Raw genomic sequence first — 21806 nt, 5'->3', positions numbered from 1 at the left:
TGTTTATTAAAGCATAATTGAAAGCTTGTGAAGACGGACCAGACTCACTAAACAATTAATGAAGGAGCAACACAGCACAGCACAGGCACAATGCCTATTTTACTGACTCCATGAGTTCCTAATTGTTTCGTGTGTCTTGCATGTACCTCAAGTTGACAGTTCTCTATACCAGATAAAGTACTGCCTTGGCTCATGCTGTATGGGAAATATATCACTAAAGAGTGGTCTCAGGATGAAATATAGCACTCAGCTTTGCCTCGTGTTATATTTGTCTCTCACCCACTCTTTTTCATGCTATATTTCCCATACAGCACTGGCAGTAATGCTTTATCTATCACATATATAAACCATGGCTATGAGGTGTACTGTACTTATATACACCCTGACTCCAAAGTCAGAGGAAGTTTACTTTTGATAAACTCCTCAGCTTTGCCTCAGGGTTTATAAACTTCCGATGACTGAGGAGGAGGGGTGTAGTATAAATGCAATGCACCAAAGTGAGCCATGGTTCATATAATGTATCTAAACTAGTATATTAAAAATTATAATTTTAAAAATAAAGAGTAGGAATCCAAGCGATAAAAAGTAGTGAAACAAGAGATGAACGATGGTAGCTATTACAGCATAGCTCGGTGGGAAATCCCTACTTTTGCATGATATAGCCATTATTTTGTGTTCAATGCCAAAGTAGGAATTTCCCACCAAGCTATGCTGTAATAGCTACCATCATTCATCTCTTGTTTCACTACTTTTTATCGCTTGGATTCCTACTTTATTTTTAAAATTATAATTTTTAATATACTAGTTTGTTTAGTTTTTTGTTAAGGCATACAGCTAGCTATAAACATGTAACTGCTGTGTTAGAGTATCTTGAGTCAGCCTACAAAGATGTGCACTTGCCCAAAAATGGGTGTGGCTTCGATTGATTATAGAGTATCTCAAGTCAGCCTTCCAAATTGAAGGTGTGTGGTCACTGAAATACAGCTAGTGCAAAAGGGGTGTGTCATCGTGGTTTCAATCGATAGATCAATAATGCGTAGAATGAAGAATGGGTGTGATCTTGTGACCTACCGTGAAAGCTATCTAGTACCAGTACCTCCGTACAGTACCCTCCGTCATAGATTATATCAGTAAGGAATATCATCTATTCCTCTGTACAGTAGCGTAGTCTAAGCGCCTTAAATAATCTTGTGGCATCTATTATGCTGCTTAAAGAAAGTGTTGATACAGAAAATTAATGCCTCGATATGGTTTCATTGGATGAAGAAGAAGACAAGCAGCGTGATTGAAGATAAAGAAAAGACAAGGCACAGAGGGCACACACTAGTTGGAACCACAAAAAGCACATCCCACTGGTGAGTTTGTTATTGTGGCATAAAATGGTGACTGTGCACTGCTTCGTTTGGCCTCTAGGCTTGTGACTGTGGTCAGGCAGTCAGGCAGTCAGTCTAAAATTCCAAGTTTTGGTGATTTTTTAAAAATTCTGTATCCAGATATATACCTGTAAGCGTTTTGTTGTATTTAATGCTATTTTATGTATTATATGGACTAGTACTGTTCCGTAAAGGTGATTTTCGTCTCGTAAGATAACTCTAGGATGATTTTTAAAGGCGGAATTTTGGGTGGTGCACGAAAATTTCACCTGGATTCCTACTTAAACGGTACAACATGTACCGTTTGATTAACCCACAGCACACAACACACTAACAACCCCCCCCCCCCCCACACACACACACAAATAAACGTAGTAAAACAACTTGCCATAGTTTGGCATAGAGGACACACTGGTAGCCTTCCTCTCACAATTCAGAATGGTAGTGGCATTCAATTGTGGCACTTGGTAATCTCTGTATTTCCCAGTCATATCAGCAAACGTAGGAACAACGTTACCTGCTGCCACCCATCATTGAAGTTGTCAGGTATACCTGTCTATAAAATGAATCCAGTAGTTGGACTCTTACTGGCTGGGGTGACTGATTGTTCAGCACGCAAGAGCTATTAGCCTGAGCCAGCTTTGGCGATTGATTGTACTGGCACCCATTGCAGTAAAAGGTATGACACGCATTAGTGTCACATGCCTCAAACCACAGGTGAGTATATATGTATATATACTTACCTAACCCCAGGTGAGTATACAGTGTGCTGATATATGTATTAGGGATGCAACAATACGGGTAAATACCATATTGCGTATTGCCTTAAAAAATATTGCAATATATTGCTGTATTGCAATATTTGGAATAGGGCCTTTAGTGATGTTGAAGTGCTATACTTGTGTAAATAACTCATGGATTTAAGCTTCATAAGATACAGCAGATAACAATAGTGTCATGTGGTGTACACCCACCAGTCAAAAGCTGCTTATAATGGCCAACAGTTATTAAATAGGTATTACAGTACAAGTAGGCAGTACTACAACCAGTACTGTTTGTTTAGGATGTGTGGCTTCTAAAACATCAACAATTACATTCTGGTGGCTTTGATGCCCACCCTCCAGGAGGGTGGCAGCTGAATAGGCTAATTATCCACAAGCCACAGCCCATTACAACCCTGCAATATTATGCAATATATTGTAACACAGCAATATATCGATATGTTTCATCACACATATTGTATTGTATTGTGATAGAAAATATTGCAATATATTGATATATCGATATATTGTTGCACCCTAATATGTATGCATGTAAATTGACATATATATTTTAATGCAGAAATTCAAAGAAAAGGGCTTTAATGAACATAAACTGTGTACCAAAATGGTGGAAGAAGGACGAAAAATTAATAAATTAGATTATATTGATCAAGAGAATGACTTGGTTCAACTGATAAGTGACTTCACTGATCGATGGTCGGATCTCAACAGATATTTTAAGGATTGGTATGAGGAGGTGACAGAAATACACAAAAAGTTTCAACAGTTAGAAAACACTATATCCTCCTTCACTACTACACTAGTATATGTTGATCAGGAAAATCCCCTTCCAGTCAAATTTGATCCCAGTAGACTAAGATCACAAGTTAAAGAAATTGAGGTGCTTGATCACTGCAATGTTATACACTAATTGATGCATGTTCTTGTGTACTGGCTTTATATAACATATAGTTTTATAAGAATTATATGTGACCCAATTTGCAAAAAGGTACCTTTTCACACATTGTACAATACATAGATATAGCGGTGTTTTTCGGTTGATCATAGCTTGCTGCTGGCTGAAGTTACAGCCACCAAATTCACCATATTTTCACCTCTAGTGGAGCTATCATGGGTATCTGTTGCATTGGAATACTACCAGAAGTTTAGGCATTTTTGAAGTGTTTTTGGAGTATTGCAGGTGATAGTAATATGGGTGGTGGATGGGCACCTTATAAGAGCACGAGTGAAGTCGCCAGGTCCAGTTTGAGTTCAGAGGAGTCTATTTATCCACTGAGAACACTTGTTGTAATCCCAAAAACCATCCAGCCAACTGATGCTATCTGGCCAAGTCCACAAGAGCTGTTCTAGCAAATCCAGAGTGGCATCGAGGCATCAGATCATCTGCTGTAGATTTACAGAGCTCCAGAGAAATGGGCACAGAAAGCAGACCCTGCAAAGTTTGATTTTTGTGCAGAGGTGGTATCTAAATCTGGTCACATATGAATTTTGCTCATGCAAACACTATCTATATATGCAAACATTTTATTTTATAACCAGCTACTTCTCTTGAGTACACATGCTGTAATAGATGTGTGGTAATCATGAATGCCTTATTCTTGTTTACATAGGAAATCTTTTTAAACAAAGTGTGGAATCCATTGGAAGAATTAAAGCCAAGATTGAATGAGTTAGAAGATCCTGAAGATATTCCTGACAAGGGACATCTTGACACCACAGTACATAAGTATCACGAATACTATGGAAAAGCCCAACAACAGAAATTAGAGCTGGAACAGATCAAACTGAGAGCCAAGGACTATGAGAAACCTTATGAGTCAGTATCCAAGTGGATTACTGAAACTGACCGAGTTCTAGTGAAGTCCAAACCATTATCTGCTGTACCACAACTAGTAAAGGAACAACTGGAGGTTATCAAGGTAATGTATCATAGTGTTGGAGTAGTGTGTTAGTGTCAGTGTAGGCTATAGAGGAAGAAATGACACAACACTCTAGACCTAAGGATCAACTAGTAGAGGACACTGGCTATATTGCATCATTGACAAGGACTGTAGTCCCAGAAAGGATGACTGAAGCTAAAAATGCTATTGAAGACGCTTGGACAGCCATTGATCATCAGGTACTACCTGAGTATAGACCATGTACTTACAAACAGCAGCTTATTCACAACATTTGGCAGCTTTAATATACTAAATACCATATTTACAAATGCTGCACATTCAATAGTAGCCACACTCAAGTGGTGCAACAATAAGGGCTTCAACATTACTTTTGAGCATTGAGTGGTGGTCAAATTTGAGTAGTCACAGCATTGACTTTTAGACCTAAGGTAATAAATGCTGTGGCATTTAACCAAGTAGACACAGTATTATACAATACTGTATAACAGGAACCTTGCTGGAAGGATAAATTGACAAATTCACATTTCATCAGCTTTGACAAATTAAATGTCAATAAGAGATCATAGATCAAAACACCATGTCAATGTCAATAAGAGATCATAGATCAAAACACCCAATTGAAGATGTTTGTCAATGCTTGGCATATTAAAACTTGATGAATTTAACTGATTTGTCACAATCATCAATCATATTTCCTGCTGTGCAGTATGTGTAGTTGTAGTTTTGATTAAAATACAAGTGCCAAGTAGATTTATTAAAATTTAATGGTGTTACAGTACCATGTAAGTACGATAAATGTAGTTACAATGTAAAGCCACATAAAGTTAATTACATGTTTCTGGTCCTACCAACTTCCCAAGGAGACCAGACTTGTTTTATTTTTTTGTGTTTTAATGTGAAACACTACATTGATAGCGTTAGGCAAAATGTTGATATATAAAATTTATGCATACATCATAACACAAGAAAGGTGTTCACAAATGAATGTTTCAACTGTACAAACAAATATGTGCTATTAACCATCATTAAAGAATGATTGTACAATCACTTCTCCAAAAAAGAACCAGGCAGGGAACTAGAAACATATAATTAGCTTTTTGTAGCCTAAATGGAGTAGTAATGATTGAACTTCACAATAATATTGTAACCCTACATACGGTACCAACGTCGTTTCGTGAGAGTGCAAGCAATTAAAAAAACTTGCTAATTAAAGAGCGTGGCACCTGTTTCACTCACAAGTATTCATCCCGTTTCATTTGGGTGAATACTTGTGAGTGAAAAGGGTGCCATGCCCCTTAATTAGCAAGTTTTTTAATCACTCACACTCTCACGAGACGACGTTACGTTTGAGCAGTACCATACTATAACATCTGTAGCAACTTGTGGTACAGCTATAAGTTATGTATACTGGTCATATATTTTCACGTAGTGTTGAAGATTGCTTATATAAACTCAAAGTGAATTCATGTCCATACCAAATATTGGATCCTATGATAACAAGAAGCATTTTACATAATAATTTTGTTTGTTACACAGATTAAGCTTAGGAAACAAATAGCTGAACAGGCTGCAGTTAAACTTATTGAACATATCGCATTCATGGATCCACTTCAAGAATGGCTACAGACAGCACATAAAGTCAAGGAGAGGATGGGTCCTATAGCTAAAACTGAAGCTGAGCTGCAGACACAATTACATGATGTGCAGGTTAGTACCTAATGAATAAACAAGATTAATGTATCACACATCACCCACACACTGTGCAGTAATGATGATGCCTTTCTTTACTAGGAGTGTGTTACTGAAGTATCACAAAGAGCTGACAATGTAAGATCAGTTGAGAACACTACAGCCCAGTTTGTTAAGATGATGAAGGTAACATTGTACTGATTAGTGTAGTGTAAATGCATTAATTTGCAGGCTATGTAAAATAATTTATATGTCATTTAATGAATATATTGGGCATTTGACATCCTGGTGAAATTTGGTATTCAGTTCACCACAGTGTTGTATTGCGGTGTCAGTTTGTAGAATGGTCCACCCCTTTAATCTGAACTTGACAATGCAACAGTGACTTTCTCAGTATATATATTTTTAAACCTGTTGCAGAGATACTTCAATACAATATTTCCTCAAATTTAAGTACCACAACAGGCCATTATAAGTCACTCAATTTTGCTATAGAGATGGTTGCAGCAATTATACAATTTCTCCAGCGATGCAAATTAGTGCTACAGTCAGTGTGTAATTCTATTCAGAGCATTAATTAGATTAACCATGTAATTAGTTCACTATAATCATCTTTGTAGGATTATGATACAATCTTGGAACAGTACCGCCTGCTTAACAATGACTTAGAGACAAAGTTCACTTTTATTGCTGAAGTTAATTTTCAGCATTACACTGGTAGACAACCAGCCATAATTTCTGAACAGAAATCAAGCAAATATGAATTTGATGAAAACCTAACAAAGACTAAGGAACAATATGATAAACTGAGAAATGATTTAAACAAAAGGTATGATATAGTATTATCCACTAGGTGCTTATTATGTTACAACTGTGTGTGGATAGATTACAGAAGTGCAAGAGTATCAAATACTCCATTGGCCAAAAGCATGCAATGCTGAAATTATACTAGCAATAAGGCATGAGGTACTTAAAATACATGCGGCAAAATCTCCAATGGCACGATAGCAAAATAGTTACTATGTACCATACTGTTTGATATATAGTATGGTAGTACTGTTGAAGTAGGGATCCCCAAAAGTGATGTGCACCACCTTTAGAAATCATCCTAGAGACACCTATGGAATGAAAATCACCTTTGTGGAATAATACTAGTCCATCTAACATCAAATACAACATTAAAAACAAAATACTTACAGGCAGCTGGATATAGAATTTCTAAAAAATCACTGAAACTCTAATTTTTCATCTGCCTGCCTGCCTGCCAACCTGCCTGTCACAAGGCTGGAGGCCAAACGAAGCAGCACATGGCCACCATTTTATGCCACAACGACAAACTCACCATTGGCATGTGCCTTTTGGGGTTCCAACGAATGTGTGCCCTCTGTATCTTGTATCTTGTCTTTCCTATTCATCCTTCTTCATGCAATGAAGGCATTAGTTTTCCCTATCAACACTTTCCTTGAGCAGCATATTTAGATGCTGCAAACTTATTTAAACACTTATGCTCGGTAGGTACCTGTAATTTCATGATAGATTCAAGACCACACCTATTAATGTGATCTTGGTTGGTTAATTAGGATAGAGCACCAGCACCAAGACCACACTCTTAACAATCTATTTACTCGATCACGATGACACACCCCATTATTATTAGTCTAGCTGTATTCATAGGCTAGCACACTCAGTCAGTGAAAATATGAAATAGTGACACACCCACTGGTAGGTGAAAGGCTGACCAAGTTACTCTAATACAGCACGTGTATAGCCTAATGATATAACAAAAAACAAGTATTAAAAATTATTAATTTGAAAACTAAATAGGGATCCAAGCAATAAAAAGTAGTGAAACAAGAAATGAATGATGGTATTGCAGTGGGAAAATCCCTACTTTGGCATTGAACAAAACCATTGTTATAACATGCCAAAGTAGGGATTTTCCCACCAAGCTATGCTGTAACACCATCATTCATCTCTTGTTTCACTACTTTTTATCACTTGGATCCCTACTTCATTTTAAAATTAATGTACTAGTATTTAAAAAAAGTTAAAAATGAATATTAGTATATATGCTAGTATTATAAAAAAATTTAAAATGAAGTAGGGATCTATGTAATAAAAAGTAGTGAAACAAGAGATGAATGATGGTAATACAGCATAGCTCAGTGAGAAGTCCGTATTTTGGCATTGAACAAAATAATTGTTATAGCTAATGTGCCAAAATAGGGACTTTCCCATCGAGCTATGCTGTAATACCATCATTCATCTCTTGTTTCACTACTTTTTATTGCATAGATCCCTACTTCATTTTTCAAGTACAATTTTTTAAATACTAGTTTGTTTAGTTTTTGTTGTAGCACAGCTAGCTACAATGTAACTTGTGACTGTTCTATTAGAATATCATACATGACTGTTGTATTAGAGTATATCGTGAGTCAGCCAAGGGGTGTACAGCTAGCTAGACCAATAAGGAGTGAGGTGATCTTGTTTACTGTTATATAAATAGCTAGATTGTCAAGAGGTGTGGTCTCTGTACTCTATCGCTATTAGTCCACCTAGATCTTTATTTGATGGGTGTGGTCACGAACCTATCACAAATGGGATCCCAATCATGAAGTTCTAGCTAGCATATCTCTTATAGTAGTGCCGGGACTGAAATCCAGCTCTGAAATAATTCTGTGGCATCTAAATATGCTGCTAAAAGAAAGTGTTGATATAGAAAATTAATACCTCGATAAGGTTTTGTTGGATGAAGTAGAAGACAAGCAGCCTGATTAAAGATAAAAGAAAAGACAAGGTGCAGAGGGCCTACACTTGTCAGAATCCCAAAAGGCACACCCCACTAGTGAGTTTGTTATTGTGGCGTAAAATGGTGACCGTTTGCTGCTTCGTTTGGGCTCTAGCCTTGGTCAGGCAGTGAGACTAAAATTCGAGTTTCGGCGATTTTTAAAAATTCTCTATCTGGCCACCTGTAAGTGTTTTGTTATATGCAATGCTGCATTATATGGACTCGTAAAGGTGATTTTTGTTGCATAAAATGTCTTTTAAAGGTGGGATTTTGGGAGGTGGCAAAATTTTTGGGGCAATCCCTACTTAAACAGTACTACCGTACCATTTGATATATATATATATACGCTGCAACATTTATCCTTGCTCTCTGCATGTCAGCCTTAAAACTGCTACTTCTAGTGCCTTTCTTTCAACAACTGCTTCACAATGCATATTCATTAGCAAGATTACTAATTTAGAAATGAAGTAGGTTCCAGCAGTGAAACAAAAAGTATGAATCACAGTAGATATAGAAATCCCTACTTTGGCATCAAACAGGTGGTAGTGGTAATATGTCAAAGTAGGGATTTTCCAACATAACCATAGCTAGTTAGAATGGGTCAACAAGGTTTCTACGCTATTTAGAGGCCCGAGGACAATGTGGGCAAGGCTACCCACAAACTTAATTACCAATGCTGCAGGCCTAGGTAATTAATTGTGGGTAGCCAAAGCCCACATCATCTGAGGGGCTCTAAATAGCGTAGAAACTGATGTCGACCCATTCTAAGTGGTTTAAAAATATTCCAGGTGAGTAAGAGAAAGTGGCAAACTGTGTGTGCTAGCATTGGGATTTATCCTTAAGTTGAGTTGATTGTGTCAGTGCCACTGGAATTCATAATCCTTGAGTGACTAGTGCCAGTATCAAGTAGTTACTATGCCGAGCTAGAAAGACATTTCTCTTGTCCAGAATGTAAGCTATTAAGAAGCAAATTGTGAGTGCTAGCAACGAGATTTATCCTTCAAGTTTGTTATGTCAGCACCACACCATACCGGGCATTAGTAAGTTGAATGCCTAGCTGAATGCTAATGATGTCTGGAAAGTAAGCTAACAGTAAAGGACATTTTGTTTTTGGCTTTGCCAATTTTCATTTGATGAATGTAGTAAACAACCACCAGCAAGACCACAGGTTACTAACTATTTAATAACCCTACCACAGGTTTCTATTGGGTTTAGTAACCTCAGACATCAAAGGAAATATCACGTAAAATTTTCTAGGTTGTAACAGGTACCATCATTCATCTCTTGTTTCACCACTAAACCCTATTTCATTTTTAAATTAATAATTGTTAATTGCACTAGTTTGTTAACTTTTTGTTGTAGCATAGCTATGATAGACATGTGGCTGTGACTGCCTCTTTATTAGAGTATCTCAATCTCCCTGCTTGTCTTGAGCGAGTTACACAATAGATTAAAAGGGTGTGGTTTCCATGTCTTGTTTTTTACAGCCTGATTTAGGCAATTTTTGTTATATACTAGTATTTTAAAAATGTTAATTTAAAAATGAAGTAGGGATCTATGCAATAAAAAGTAGTGAAACAAGAGATGAATGATGGTATTACAGCATAGCTTGGTGGGAAAGTCCCTACTTTGGCACATTAGCTTTAATTTTGCTCAATGCCAAGTAGGGACTTTCCCATCGAACTATGTTGTAATACCATCATTCATCTCTTGTTTCACTACATTTTATTGCATAGATCCCTACTTCATTTTTAAATTAACAATTTTTTAAATACTAGTTTGTTTAGTTTTTTGTTGTATCACAGCTAGCTAGTTACAGCTTATTAAAGTATGTACTGTGCCAAAATTTGATGCACATAGGCCCCTAGTCGAGCGTGCATAGCTTACCTTTGATCGTAGTAGCAGTGGTGCTCAAATCTATGACCTGTCTCAGTACAATGGTCTGCATTCTATTCACCGTGGCCAGAAGTTGTTCAAACGAACAGGCCCTTTCAGTTGTTTGGAGCTTAGTCTCAACTAACAGGATGAACTCGAGTACTATCCAATCACAGGAATCACTAATCTCGCCGTCCGGCTCTGAGTGGCTGGGTCAGTGTGTTCAGAAGAACAAGCCGTCGAGTATCAGTCTGTCTCAAATCTCTTCGTCAACAGGCATTGGCAAAAGTCGAAGTGACACTCAACAGCCTTAATGTTTCACGTGCAACACTTGAAAGTATAAGCGCCCCGCTCTTTCAGCAGCATAAGTGCTTTCTGAAATAATTTTGTGGTGTCTACAAAAAAGTGTTGATACGGAAAATTAACACCTCGATATGGTTTCGATACTTGAAGAAGAAGACAACCAACCTGATTGAAGATAAAAGGACAGACAAGGCGCACAGGGCATACACTCGTCAGAATCCCAAAAGGCACATCCCACCGGTGAGTTTGTTGTTGTAGCGTAAAATGGTGACCGTGCGCAGCTTTGTTTGGGCTCTAGGCTTGCGACTGTGGTCAGGCAGTGAGTGAGGCAGTGAGATAAAATTGGAGATTTTTGGCAATTTTTAAAAATTTTATATCCGGCCACCTGTAAGTGTTTTGTTGTATTTAATGCTGTTTTATGTATTAGATGGACTAGTACTATTCTGTAAAGGTGATTTTCGCTGTGTGAAATGTCTTTAGGATGATTTTTAAAGGCGGAATTTTGGGAGGCATGCGAAACATTCACCACGATCCCTACTTACACGGTACAACCATACCATTTGATAAATTCAATATTTGGCCTTTTGTAAGTGCTTTCTTGTTAGTATTGGTGGATTTGATGTTGACTATCCCATAAAGTGGATTTTCATTGTGTATGATATTTCTATGATAGTTTTTAATGTTAGAGTGTGCTTTGCATGGGAAGCAATTAAATGTACTTGATCACATTCTGGTGTACCACAACGTTCGCTGTTTGCTCTTCCAACAAAATTTGGTGTTTTAGGTATTAATTGTTGTACCTGATTCTTTATCACCAAATTGAGATTTCTGTTTCACTGTAAGTCACAGCACCTTATGAGCACTCATATCCTGTCACAGTATTTTAACTATACTGCAACTATTCGATGCAGTCAATCTGTCCACCAAGTCAAAGGAATTGCTCTCTAAGCACATTCTTGGTCTACAGAGAAGGCAGTTATTTTATGATATAGAAGTTGAACCTATCTTGCACCTCTGAGTGCTGAAACTTCTCTTGTCAGGTCTGGAAGGTGATAGATTTATGCACTTTTTGTGCAAATTTCATATGCGTGCTTGCCATCCTTGGCAAGTTATGCTGACAATTCTTTAAAACCGTTTATCTCGAAACTTCTAATTTGCGATTTGGAATGTTTTCCCAAAATTCAGTCACAAATATATATCTAAACCAAAACAGCCAGGCTGTAAAAAAAGAGTGTGGCCCCCCATAAATACCAGGGTGAAAAAAGTTGTGAAATCAAAAGTGGCAGCCAAGAAATGGCTATGATGATAGGTTAATGGCAAAAATTTTAATAACGGCAATTCAGGTGAATTTGTGTTGCCTCCTCCAAGTTTTTCACTAGGATTCTGCACCAAATTCACCTGAATTGTCATTATTAATTTTTTCCCTACTAACCTACCATCACAACCATTTCTTGGCCTCCACATTTGATTTCACAACTTTTTCATCCTAGCCTTTTTGGAGGCCACACACTTTTTTACAGCTTGGCTGTATTGGTTTATGCCCACTTAACTGTATGTATATCTTGTTAGAGCAGTGTGTATATCTCTTTAACTCAAGATATTGCATGAGACATGGACAGTTGGCATTTACTTCCCCAGTTTACACCAGGTACCTATTGATGTTACAGCTGGGTGGGCTGCTTCCCCAGTTGACACCAGGTCACCATTTAAACAGCTGGGTAGAGCAGAGTAATGTGAGTAAAGTTTCTTGCTCAAGGAAACAACAGTAACAACACCAATTTGCCATATCTGAACATTAACCTGGAACCTTTTGATTGCCAGGCTGATGCTCTAACCACTTGGCTATGCTGCCTCACACACAATGCACCTGCAGAACATATTTCTAATAACACATCAGCAGTAAAATCTCTCAAGATACTTCTAGAATAGCCACTGGTAAGATAGTTCCTCAGAGAATATTTGATCACAAGTGTACTGTCTGGACAATCCAGAAGGAATCCACAACATGGCTTAGGCAAAGAGTATTGCATAGTGGGCAGGTGGGACCTCTGGTGCCCATACCTTCACCTGTGAGACATGGCACAACTTCCTGCGGCTTATCAGGGAAATTGCCTGCACTGACTCATAGCACCTGAGTAGTGTGTAGGTGTCCCAGTGCTGGTTTACTGGTTAGGCATGACTATGCTAGCCCTCACAGAGTTATTCATAATACCGTAGAGTCAGGTTGTTAAGCGCATGTATCTATTAAGCACATAATATTTGTTAAGCGCATACACATTTCTTGTAATTAACCATGGATGATAGGCGCACATGGCAAAATGTGACATACAGCAAGAAACGGCAAGAAAAGCTGAAAGTACTGAAAAATTACTGTCTCCTTAAGCGCTTACGCCTCCCTTGAGGTCTCTCTTTGCTATGTATACAGCAAATCAGCCATCTGGATAGTGATAAGCTCGTTCATCACGAAGAATTTCACCCAGAAATGGAGTCAAATATCTTTGCATACTGGCGTGGTGACTGGCACAAACTATTAACTACTCTATTACAACATAGTGATTCCGTGTTACACTCACCATAATTATTTATTAGGTGTATGCACCTAACAGATAGTATGATTTTTACAAAAAGTTTTCTCCGAAAATTATAAGTGCATGCGCTTAACAACCCGACTTTACAGTACAATCATTCATATCTGATTCTCTTGATCCACTACTTTTTATTGCTTGGACCCCTGCTTTTTAAAAAATTATTATACTAGTTTTTTGTCATGGCTAAGCTATGATATACATGCGTGATTGTTCTCTATTAAATTATCAAATATGGCTGTTGTGTTTGGGTGACTGCTTTATTAGAGTATCTTGAGTGGGTCTCAGCCAACTGGACTATACAGAGTCATTTTTTTCACCATGCTACCAATAAGAAGCATGTATTTTATGATCAATCACTAACCACTGCAAGTGACACTTGTGTACTAGGTCACTCACAATTATTTTGCATATGAAAATTTCCAGTGGACTCATCATTTTATGTACTGAATCCTTTCAAATTGTTTTACTGACCAACACAAAATTGCAAGAATTTCTGTCCCTTGAAAATCTCTAGGTGAGTAGCATCTATTACTGTATAAAGTAAATTGTTTGTAGTCACTGTAAAACTTCTGTGGTTTGTTACAATATGAAAATTCACTTTAACAGTTGCAAGTTGTGTTAACATATATAGAAATTGAAGGTAAAACTGTGATGTTTACAAAATTATTCTATAGGAGATTGGATTAGTGGTGCTTTGTGTGTGTGTGTGTGTGTGTGTGTAGTGTAGTGTGTGTGTAGTGCATGTGTGTGTGTAGTGTAGTGTTGTTCCAGTTCCCAGTACTGAAACTAAAATAATTCCAGTTCCAGTCCTTTTTATTCCAGTTCCAGTTCTAGAACGAACTGGAACAATAATTATACTTTCCTTAAGACTGAAACTGGAACTAGAATTATAATTTTGCTTTCCTCAAAACTGGAACTAGAACTAGAGCTATAAAGAAATTTTATCAAGTATTGGAACTAGCACTGGAACTGGAATTGGCCATAACCATACAGTTTTTGCCATTGAGATTTATGCCCTTTACAAGACCACAATTTTATCTGCTGACAAACACACAATGTAATTATAATATATAAAAGCTGTATATATTAATACAACCATGTTTGCATGTGCTAAAACACTGCTTGAACAACTGATTAGCTAAGAATATTAGAAGAGAATGCCAAATTCAATGATAGCCCAGTCACGTTGTTATGTCTGGTTCAGTGTTTGATAATTAGCTACAGGTCTTTTATAGTAGGTACGTGTTGAGCTGAATCCTCAAAAACGATTAATAACTTGTGATTGTTACATTGCACGGGCTTCTTGTATCGCTCGTTAGGTAGCACCTCTCAACCTGCTAAAAATATATTAGAAGTGCTTCATTCAAATGTAAGACACTCCAATTAGGACACTGTAGTAAAGTTTCGCCATACATTTTCAATGGGGAAGCCTCTAAAGCACAGCCCTTTGATGTTTATGTTGGCACATGTTTGTGGTGAAGCCAGACGTCACACTCCTGCCCTCAATGCACATGATTTCATTATCCGTTACATAATACCCTTTTACAAGAAAAATAAAACAGTTTTTGTGTGTGTAAAACAGAGTTGCATGAGTAGAAGAGCTGGGGCCACTGTTTCTTTGTATTTAGAAGATAAGTGGCCTACTTATATTTAGGGAAATAACTTTTTCAGCTTCAAAAGAGGAAAAACCCAAATTATAATAGCTCAAAATCTGTTATGCAGCATTGGTGTACCTTTTATAGTACCACCCTATATAGTGTTAGTGTTATAGTTGTTTGTGTAATAATGCTGATAACTACAGTATTACGTAGTTACATACATGAAACAATTAAACCTAATAAGACTAGCATATATAACTTAATAGTGAGTGTCCATAATTCATTATGGGCTTTTGGTAATGCTTAAGTTAATAAAATAAGTGTTGTTCTAGAAATTGAAGAATAATTCTAAATGTCATGGTTCCAGAACTGGAACTAGAACTGTAATTCTAAAGGTTATGATGATTCCAGAACTAGAACTGGAACTGTAATTTTAAAGATTATGGTTCCAAAACTGGAACTAGAACTGTAATAACTAGCTGATACTGGAACAACACTAGTGTGTAGTGTGTGTGTGTGTGTGTGTGTGTGCGTGTGCATGTGCGTGCGTGTGTGCGTGCGTGCGTGCGTGTGTGTGTGTGTGTGTGATGTAATATGTTATTGTGTTTCTGAGAGTAAAATGTAACCATAAAACCTATACCATTGCTTTAAAGTAACTTGTAACAAGCTATATTAATGACTCCAACCTTGTAAGTAATGTATATGATGCCTTTGTACATGTGTATGTAACACAATAATTGTTTCACTCACAGGCTAGTTAAGCTAAAAGAGATCAGTGAAAAACAATCTGAAGTGATGAAGGCAGCAGCAGATGCTGAAGGAATGCTGCAGAGTATCCAACATAGGGAGGAGGAGTTAGAAAAGAGTTTGCGATGGTCAGAGCTAACTGTTATGCAGAGTGAACTTTCTATTTGTGAGGTGAGCACAGATTATGTACACAACTACAAGGAAGAATTTTAAGTTCAATTAGGGATCATAGAAAAAAAGTAGGGAAGTAAAGGAGGTCACTTACACCTGAAGGTATACTAGTGGACATTTAATGTTTATTGCCATGATCGACCACTAGTATACGTATTTGCAGGCGTAGATAACCTCCAAAATAAGTACAAAATACATGTAATTACAACAATACACTGAATACATGTAACTAACTGAATTAAGTTTCATCAGTTTGAGAAAGAGAAATGTGTCAAATGGGCAAAAGTGCCTGAAGTAAGCTGTGTTGGTGTACCAGATGAGTATCCTCACAACTACCCAGTCAAAATTAAACTACCACAATGGATCCTCATGTAGAAGAAGTGAAAGCGGAGTCATATTCAAACATTATAATGTTGTTTGTCATGGCAACGCATCCCATTTTGTAGGAAAGTAAGATACCAATACCTACCTTGGTACTGTTAGTGGTGCTTAGCCAATTGTTTTGTTGACAATATTTCAGCGTTAATAAATTCTTATATAGTGATAACTAATTAATTGGTGTGATGAACTGCAAGTCTCTTAGTACTAAAAGACTTCTGTTGGAATCTCCAAACTTCTGTTGAAATTGAACTTCACACATATCATTTTCTAAAGAAACATGTGCTGTAATTTTTATATATTATATGAAACTGTGCTATATTTTCCACCAAAGTACTTTATTTTCCTTTGTGTGGCAATAAGCACACTTGCATAAATGTAACACTGCCATAGTCACAACCCATGGAGACATTGAAATGACAACATGCACTAACAAAGCCTTCAACAATGTTACCATAGAAACTAACTTTGTGTAGGAGGAGCAAAGTGCCGAAGAATGCTTACACAAAGTAGCATGGATTCTTTATGACTAACAGTTATGTGTACAGCTATGAAAAGTACACTAATATATTTACAAGTAAACAACACACTGAAACATATTTGCAGATAAACAGCTAGCTTGATCACATGTGTTAAACTTTAAATCTCCCAGGTTTGTTTCACTACCTTTTATGCCTAAAATTCCTAATCAAATTTTAAAATTCTAAATTTTCCTTGAATAAATGGCCATGCACACAATTGTTGTAATTACTCATAAACTTAGACTTAAATGTCCACTAAACTGCCCACGATTAGTTAGATTTTCAGTGGCTTTGTATTAGTGCCATCAATGTTGGTGCATTCTTCGCCGCACCATACTCACTAAATAACAATAGTTCATTTCCATGCAAGCTAAAGTATTCATGGTATGGAAATTTATTATGGGCTGTGTAAGTCTTAAAATGTTTTGCAGCCTATGGGACTAAGATCATTATGCTTCACGGGAGCCTAAACCATACCATTTATTTTATAACAACCAGTATACTACAATGATGACATGAAAATTGGAAAGATACACTTGGTTGTGATTAAGAAATTGGTGATCTTGTGTCAACTGTAGTAATATCTTAAGTTTTAAAGCCTGCACCTTTCCTAAAGCGATGTTATATTTACTGTTTTAAATACAAAGGATCATTAGGCAACAAAACATGGCCACTAAACCTACTGTAACGGATGAAATAATCGCCAAGTATTGATAGTATTGATGGAATCACAGTGGCCCATTTTCGTGATGAAATATCGCATAGCATTGTTCCCATCCTTGTAGAAACACAGTAACAACATTTTTCTTACTAGGCATACTTTCTAAATGTTGAAAACAAGATCACTAGGGTCTTCTGCCATGCTTCTTTCTGCTTTACAACACAACATTTCTCCACAATTGTGATGCTAACAACTTGAAGATTACAATTTCTCACTCTCATGATAAGAATAAATGGTACAATATAGGCTCCTGTGAAGGTTTCTTACCTAATTCCTGTAGGCTTCAACACATTAAGAACATGGAATGTTGTGCAATCGCAATTATTAACCATCACATTCCTTAGCTCTTATGTGAAAATGGGCTATTAGATAGAGTGTAGCTGTGCAATCTGACAGCTAGCATTTCTCAGTTGATTTTGTGCTCCAGCAACAAATTCTGGGTCTCAATTGTGTGATACATTGATAGCTATAAATTAACCTTCTGCTAGTCATGGGTATATTTTCTCTGCCATTGCAGCATTCCACGTGTATTATTTACTTTCTTCTCAATTGTAACTCTCAATTCATTTACTGTATAATAAATATCATGTACACTTGTGCACTATGGAAATATAGCACTTGGGTGTGACCTCAAGCCAAATATAGCACTGGAATTAGCCCCGTGCTATGCCGTATAACAACAAGTTTTGATGATAGGCTAAATTTGGTGAATTGGCAATTTGCCACCAAACCACCAAATTTAAAATTTATCAATGTTATTTCATACCTTGTGGTTTTGACAAGCCTAGTGTGGTTTGTAAATTTTACACACCTTCCTGATAAATTAGGTCGGCTCCACGCATGCAAGTGGGTGTGGCAGCTTTCTGCTGTAAGACTAAACTAGCACTTACTGGCTCCACGTAAGTTTGCAGACAGTAACAGACATGAATTCATGCACACCCATTGATAAATTATTGATAAATGGGTAAAGCTCCACATATTCCTAAACACATGATTGATAAGTGGACATGGCAACTTGGTTGCAGTGGGACTAAATTAATACACTTCCACATGAACTACCATTACACACATGATCCAATCTCAGATATTTATAAAGTGGGTCAGACCTGGATGACCCAACCTGGTTTCAACCATGAAAGCGACCAGGCAGGTAGCCAGCCTACTGATGGAGCAGTGACCGATCATGACTAAATCCACAAAGCAAACATTTCAGCACAAGAAAGATTGTACAGTTGTACAGCATGCACACTTCATCCTTCTGTCAGCTTACAACACATACAACTTTGTATGCAACAGTGCGGCACAATATTATCAGTTGAGAGCATTTTGCTAAATTAAAATCTCGTCAACTGCAATTTTTTTAGCAAATCACCAAATATTAGTTTTGCCAAAATTTGTTGTTATATGGCTTGACCATACCCTCATACGTGTAAACTTGCTAGCATGGGATAGTAGCTATTAGATATCTGAATGCCTAGTTTTTAGAAGTAGACTTGTTAACTTGAATTAGAATTTTAATGTGCTACTATGAATTCAAGTACGAGTAAGAACCTTGTTTCAGTGAATATTGTACAATGGAAATTCCTACACTATAGCAAAGTAGCACATTATATTTGTAGACAAAAGTTTTTGAATTGTTATGTATACAACAATGTAAATATCTCTTGTTGTAACTCAGGGTCTACAGGAAGAGTGTAAAACATTAGAACTAGAAGAAGTGAGGAAGTTAAGTAGAACATTTAGCAATCTGGAACAAGCTAGGCAAGATGTTCCAGGATATTATAGAACAAGTGCTGGTAATGAAAAAGCTAAAGATGAGGCTGCTCACCGCAAGTTTTCCATTATTAAGGGGATAACAAACGTTAAGGATAAATTGTTGCGCAGAAGTACAAAACTAAAAAAGGCATCTGAAAAAGTTGCTAGTATAAACCCTTTCATTATGGAATTAATGGACTGGTTGAAAGCCACAGAACAAAATCTTCAAAAATGTGTCCCCAAGCAATTATCTTCAGCAGCGTTTATGGTAGCCTTAGAACAAAGCAAGGTAAGGTCTGTACTGTACAATACAATTGATATGTATCCACCACATGTTTGGTAGGCCATTCAAGCTACTGTCAATGATCATGGTACACAATATTCTGAAGTCATTGAGAAGATTAATAACTATCTTATTGAGTTTGGTGGTGGTACAACAGATATTGAGAAGAGAAGTGATGAGCTCACTAATGGATGGAATCAACTACTGAAGGATTTGGCAAAAAAGAAAGGAGATTATGAGCATGAGATAGAGACATTGAATACACTTGAAAAGGATATGGCAGAGTTTAAGTCATGGTTGAATGACCAAAAGAGAAATATATCTACCTTACCATTACTGGCATGGACTATTAACTTGCTAGATGAACAGACCAAATGTGCTAAAGTGAGTATGTTTAACTGAAACTATTTATTCTAATTAGTAGTCAAAAAGTCACAGTAACATAAGTGATGGAGAGGGGAGCTAGAGGCTTAGCTCCCCTCAGGAAGCTGAATACTATGAAAAAGATTGATATACTCTAATAGAGCAATCAGATACCTAATAGAGCAGTCAAGTGCTTCATAAAAATGTGTTCCTAAATTAGTATTAAAATGGAAAAAAATGTCCTTAGTGATAATTGCACTACCTCAATTTCAGAGGCATGCACCTCCCTCTGTATCAAGTATTTAAAAGGCTGTCTGCTTTATAAATGCTGTATACTTAGAGATGTAGTAACACCAAATACTTTGCTAAAATGTTTTTTATTGACTTCATGAAAGCTAAAATGTGGCATGCAGACCTTCTATACTCTGGTCAGCTACCCTCACCTCAACAACTTTCCCACCACTACACTGTAGGTCCCAAGCAAACTTGGGTTTGAACATTCATCATACAGTACGATAGTACTGTATATATATTAGGGATCATGGAGGTTTGGGTTTTTCTGGCCAAAAATATCACCCCAAAACCAACTTCATGACATTATCCTGGCACTTTGGCAGTATTGGTTAGGTATAACCAAATAATAGTTAGACACCAAGACCAAGGGAACTAAGCGATTTAGTAACCCCGATGGCCCAAGGCTGTAGCGTCCTGAGTGCAGCGAGGGCGCTACTAAGGGCCAGAGGAGTTACTAAATCGCTTAGTTCCCGTAAGTCGCAGTATCTAACTTGTTTAGACTATGGTTTAAAGTACATACCTTTATAGCCAGAGCATTAGGGTTGGGTGAAAGAGCAATGCAGAACAACGGAACGGTTTTTTCCTGAAGTCCTTACAGCGCCCACAAAAATAATTATTCGACCAGTAATCTAAGTAATGGCTAGAGCTACAGTACATACACCGTTTAGTCTACTATTCGTCCAGAATTATGTGCGGAACACGGAGAAGAAGAGCATTACAGTATTATCAAGTACTGCAGTATGCCTTAGCATTCAAGTACTGCAGTATGCCTTTCGTGTTATAGTTATTTATCATGTACAAAATTGCTTGAGAGCGGGTTACTAAGTGAACATGTGTAAGTGACTAAGTGAGCATGTCAGGTGACTAAGTGATTTAGTAAACCTGTAAATGAGCCATACCATAGTCTAAGTAGGGCTGTGAACCTGAGCAATTTATCATAACCAGTCAACTTGTACCTAATAACTGGCAGTTAACTGGTTAAGTGGAATTTTATGAAAATGACTTAATACAAATTTCATTTTATAACTTTCAAAAAATGACAATATTAGCTACAGTTTCATTGACATTTATGGTCTAAAATCTTGCAATACTATTTTATGGATGGATGAGAGTTATAACTGAATCGTTAGGCCACTCCAAATAAATTCTCTGTTTCCTGTCCTAGACTCAAACATATTTGCATGCAGACAGGCAGTCCATTTCCATTATTTCATTATAAGATTGGCAGCTTTTCAAGCCAGTATTTGCCTGGCACAACCATAAAAGCTGCATAAAGACATGCTTAAGCTTGTTCCTTCCTTTTTAAATTGCAAAATAACACAAACGTGAAGTTTGTGTTGACTTGATAGCACTGCTGACATGTGAGCTTTACTGAGCTTTTCAGTATACAAGAATAACCAGGAAATAATAGAAGAATACAGAATAATAGAATATTTAGAGCTGACAGCAACCAGATGTGGGTGGTGGACAGGAAACAGAAGATCTATTTGGAGTGGCCTTATAGTAGTACAATAATATTTACAATTACAGTGAAATAACTATAATACAGTTAACCAGTTACTTTAATTAAGACCAGTTAACTGGAATTTTATAAATAATTGGTTAACTGTCAAGTTTTCCAGTTAAGGTTTACAGACAACCAAGCCCAAAAGTTCCTTCAGTATGACGACCCTAAA

The 21806-nt window shown here is 37.0% G+C and overlaps 1 protein-coding gene across 1 annotated transcript in view; it reads left to right on the top strand.

The window, feature by feature from the left end:
• The window catches only part of LOC136242465 (microtubule-actin cross-linking factor 1-like), a 109755-nt gene that overhangs the window by 44520 nt on the left and 43429 nt on the right, over positions 1 to 21806 (top strand). Inside the window, exons 24-32 of the mRNA XM_066033890.1 lie at positions 2715 to 3035; positions 3766 to 4074; positions 4119 to 4274; positions 5593 to 5763; positions 5848 to 5931; positions 6366 to 6574; positions 15650 to 15815; positions 19114 to 19479; positions 19534 to 19857. Of these exons, the coding sequence (XP_065889962.1) occupies positions 2715 to 3035; positions 3766 to 4074; positions 4119 to 4274; positions 5593 to 5763; positions 5848 to 5931; positions 6366 to 6574; positions 15650 to 15815; positions 19114 to 19479; positions 19534 to 19857 (2106 nt within the window). The remainder of the gene's footprint in view (positions 1 to 2714; positions 3036 to 3765; positions 4075 to 4118; positions 4275 to 5592; positions 5764 to 5847; positions 5932 to 6365; positions 6575 to 15649; positions 15816 to 19113; positions 19480 to 19533; positions 19858 to 21806) is intronic.

Source organism: Dysidea avara, chromosome 13 (genome assembly GCF_963678975.1).
Source record: "Dysidea avara chromosome 13, odDysAvar1.4, whole genome shotgun sequence".
NCBI lineage: Eukaryota > Metazoa > Porifera > Demospongiae > Dictyoceratida > Dysideidae > Dysidea > Dysidea avara.
Note: the sequence above shows the minus strand (reverse complement) of the source record. Positions and strands in the feature narration are given on the sequence as shown.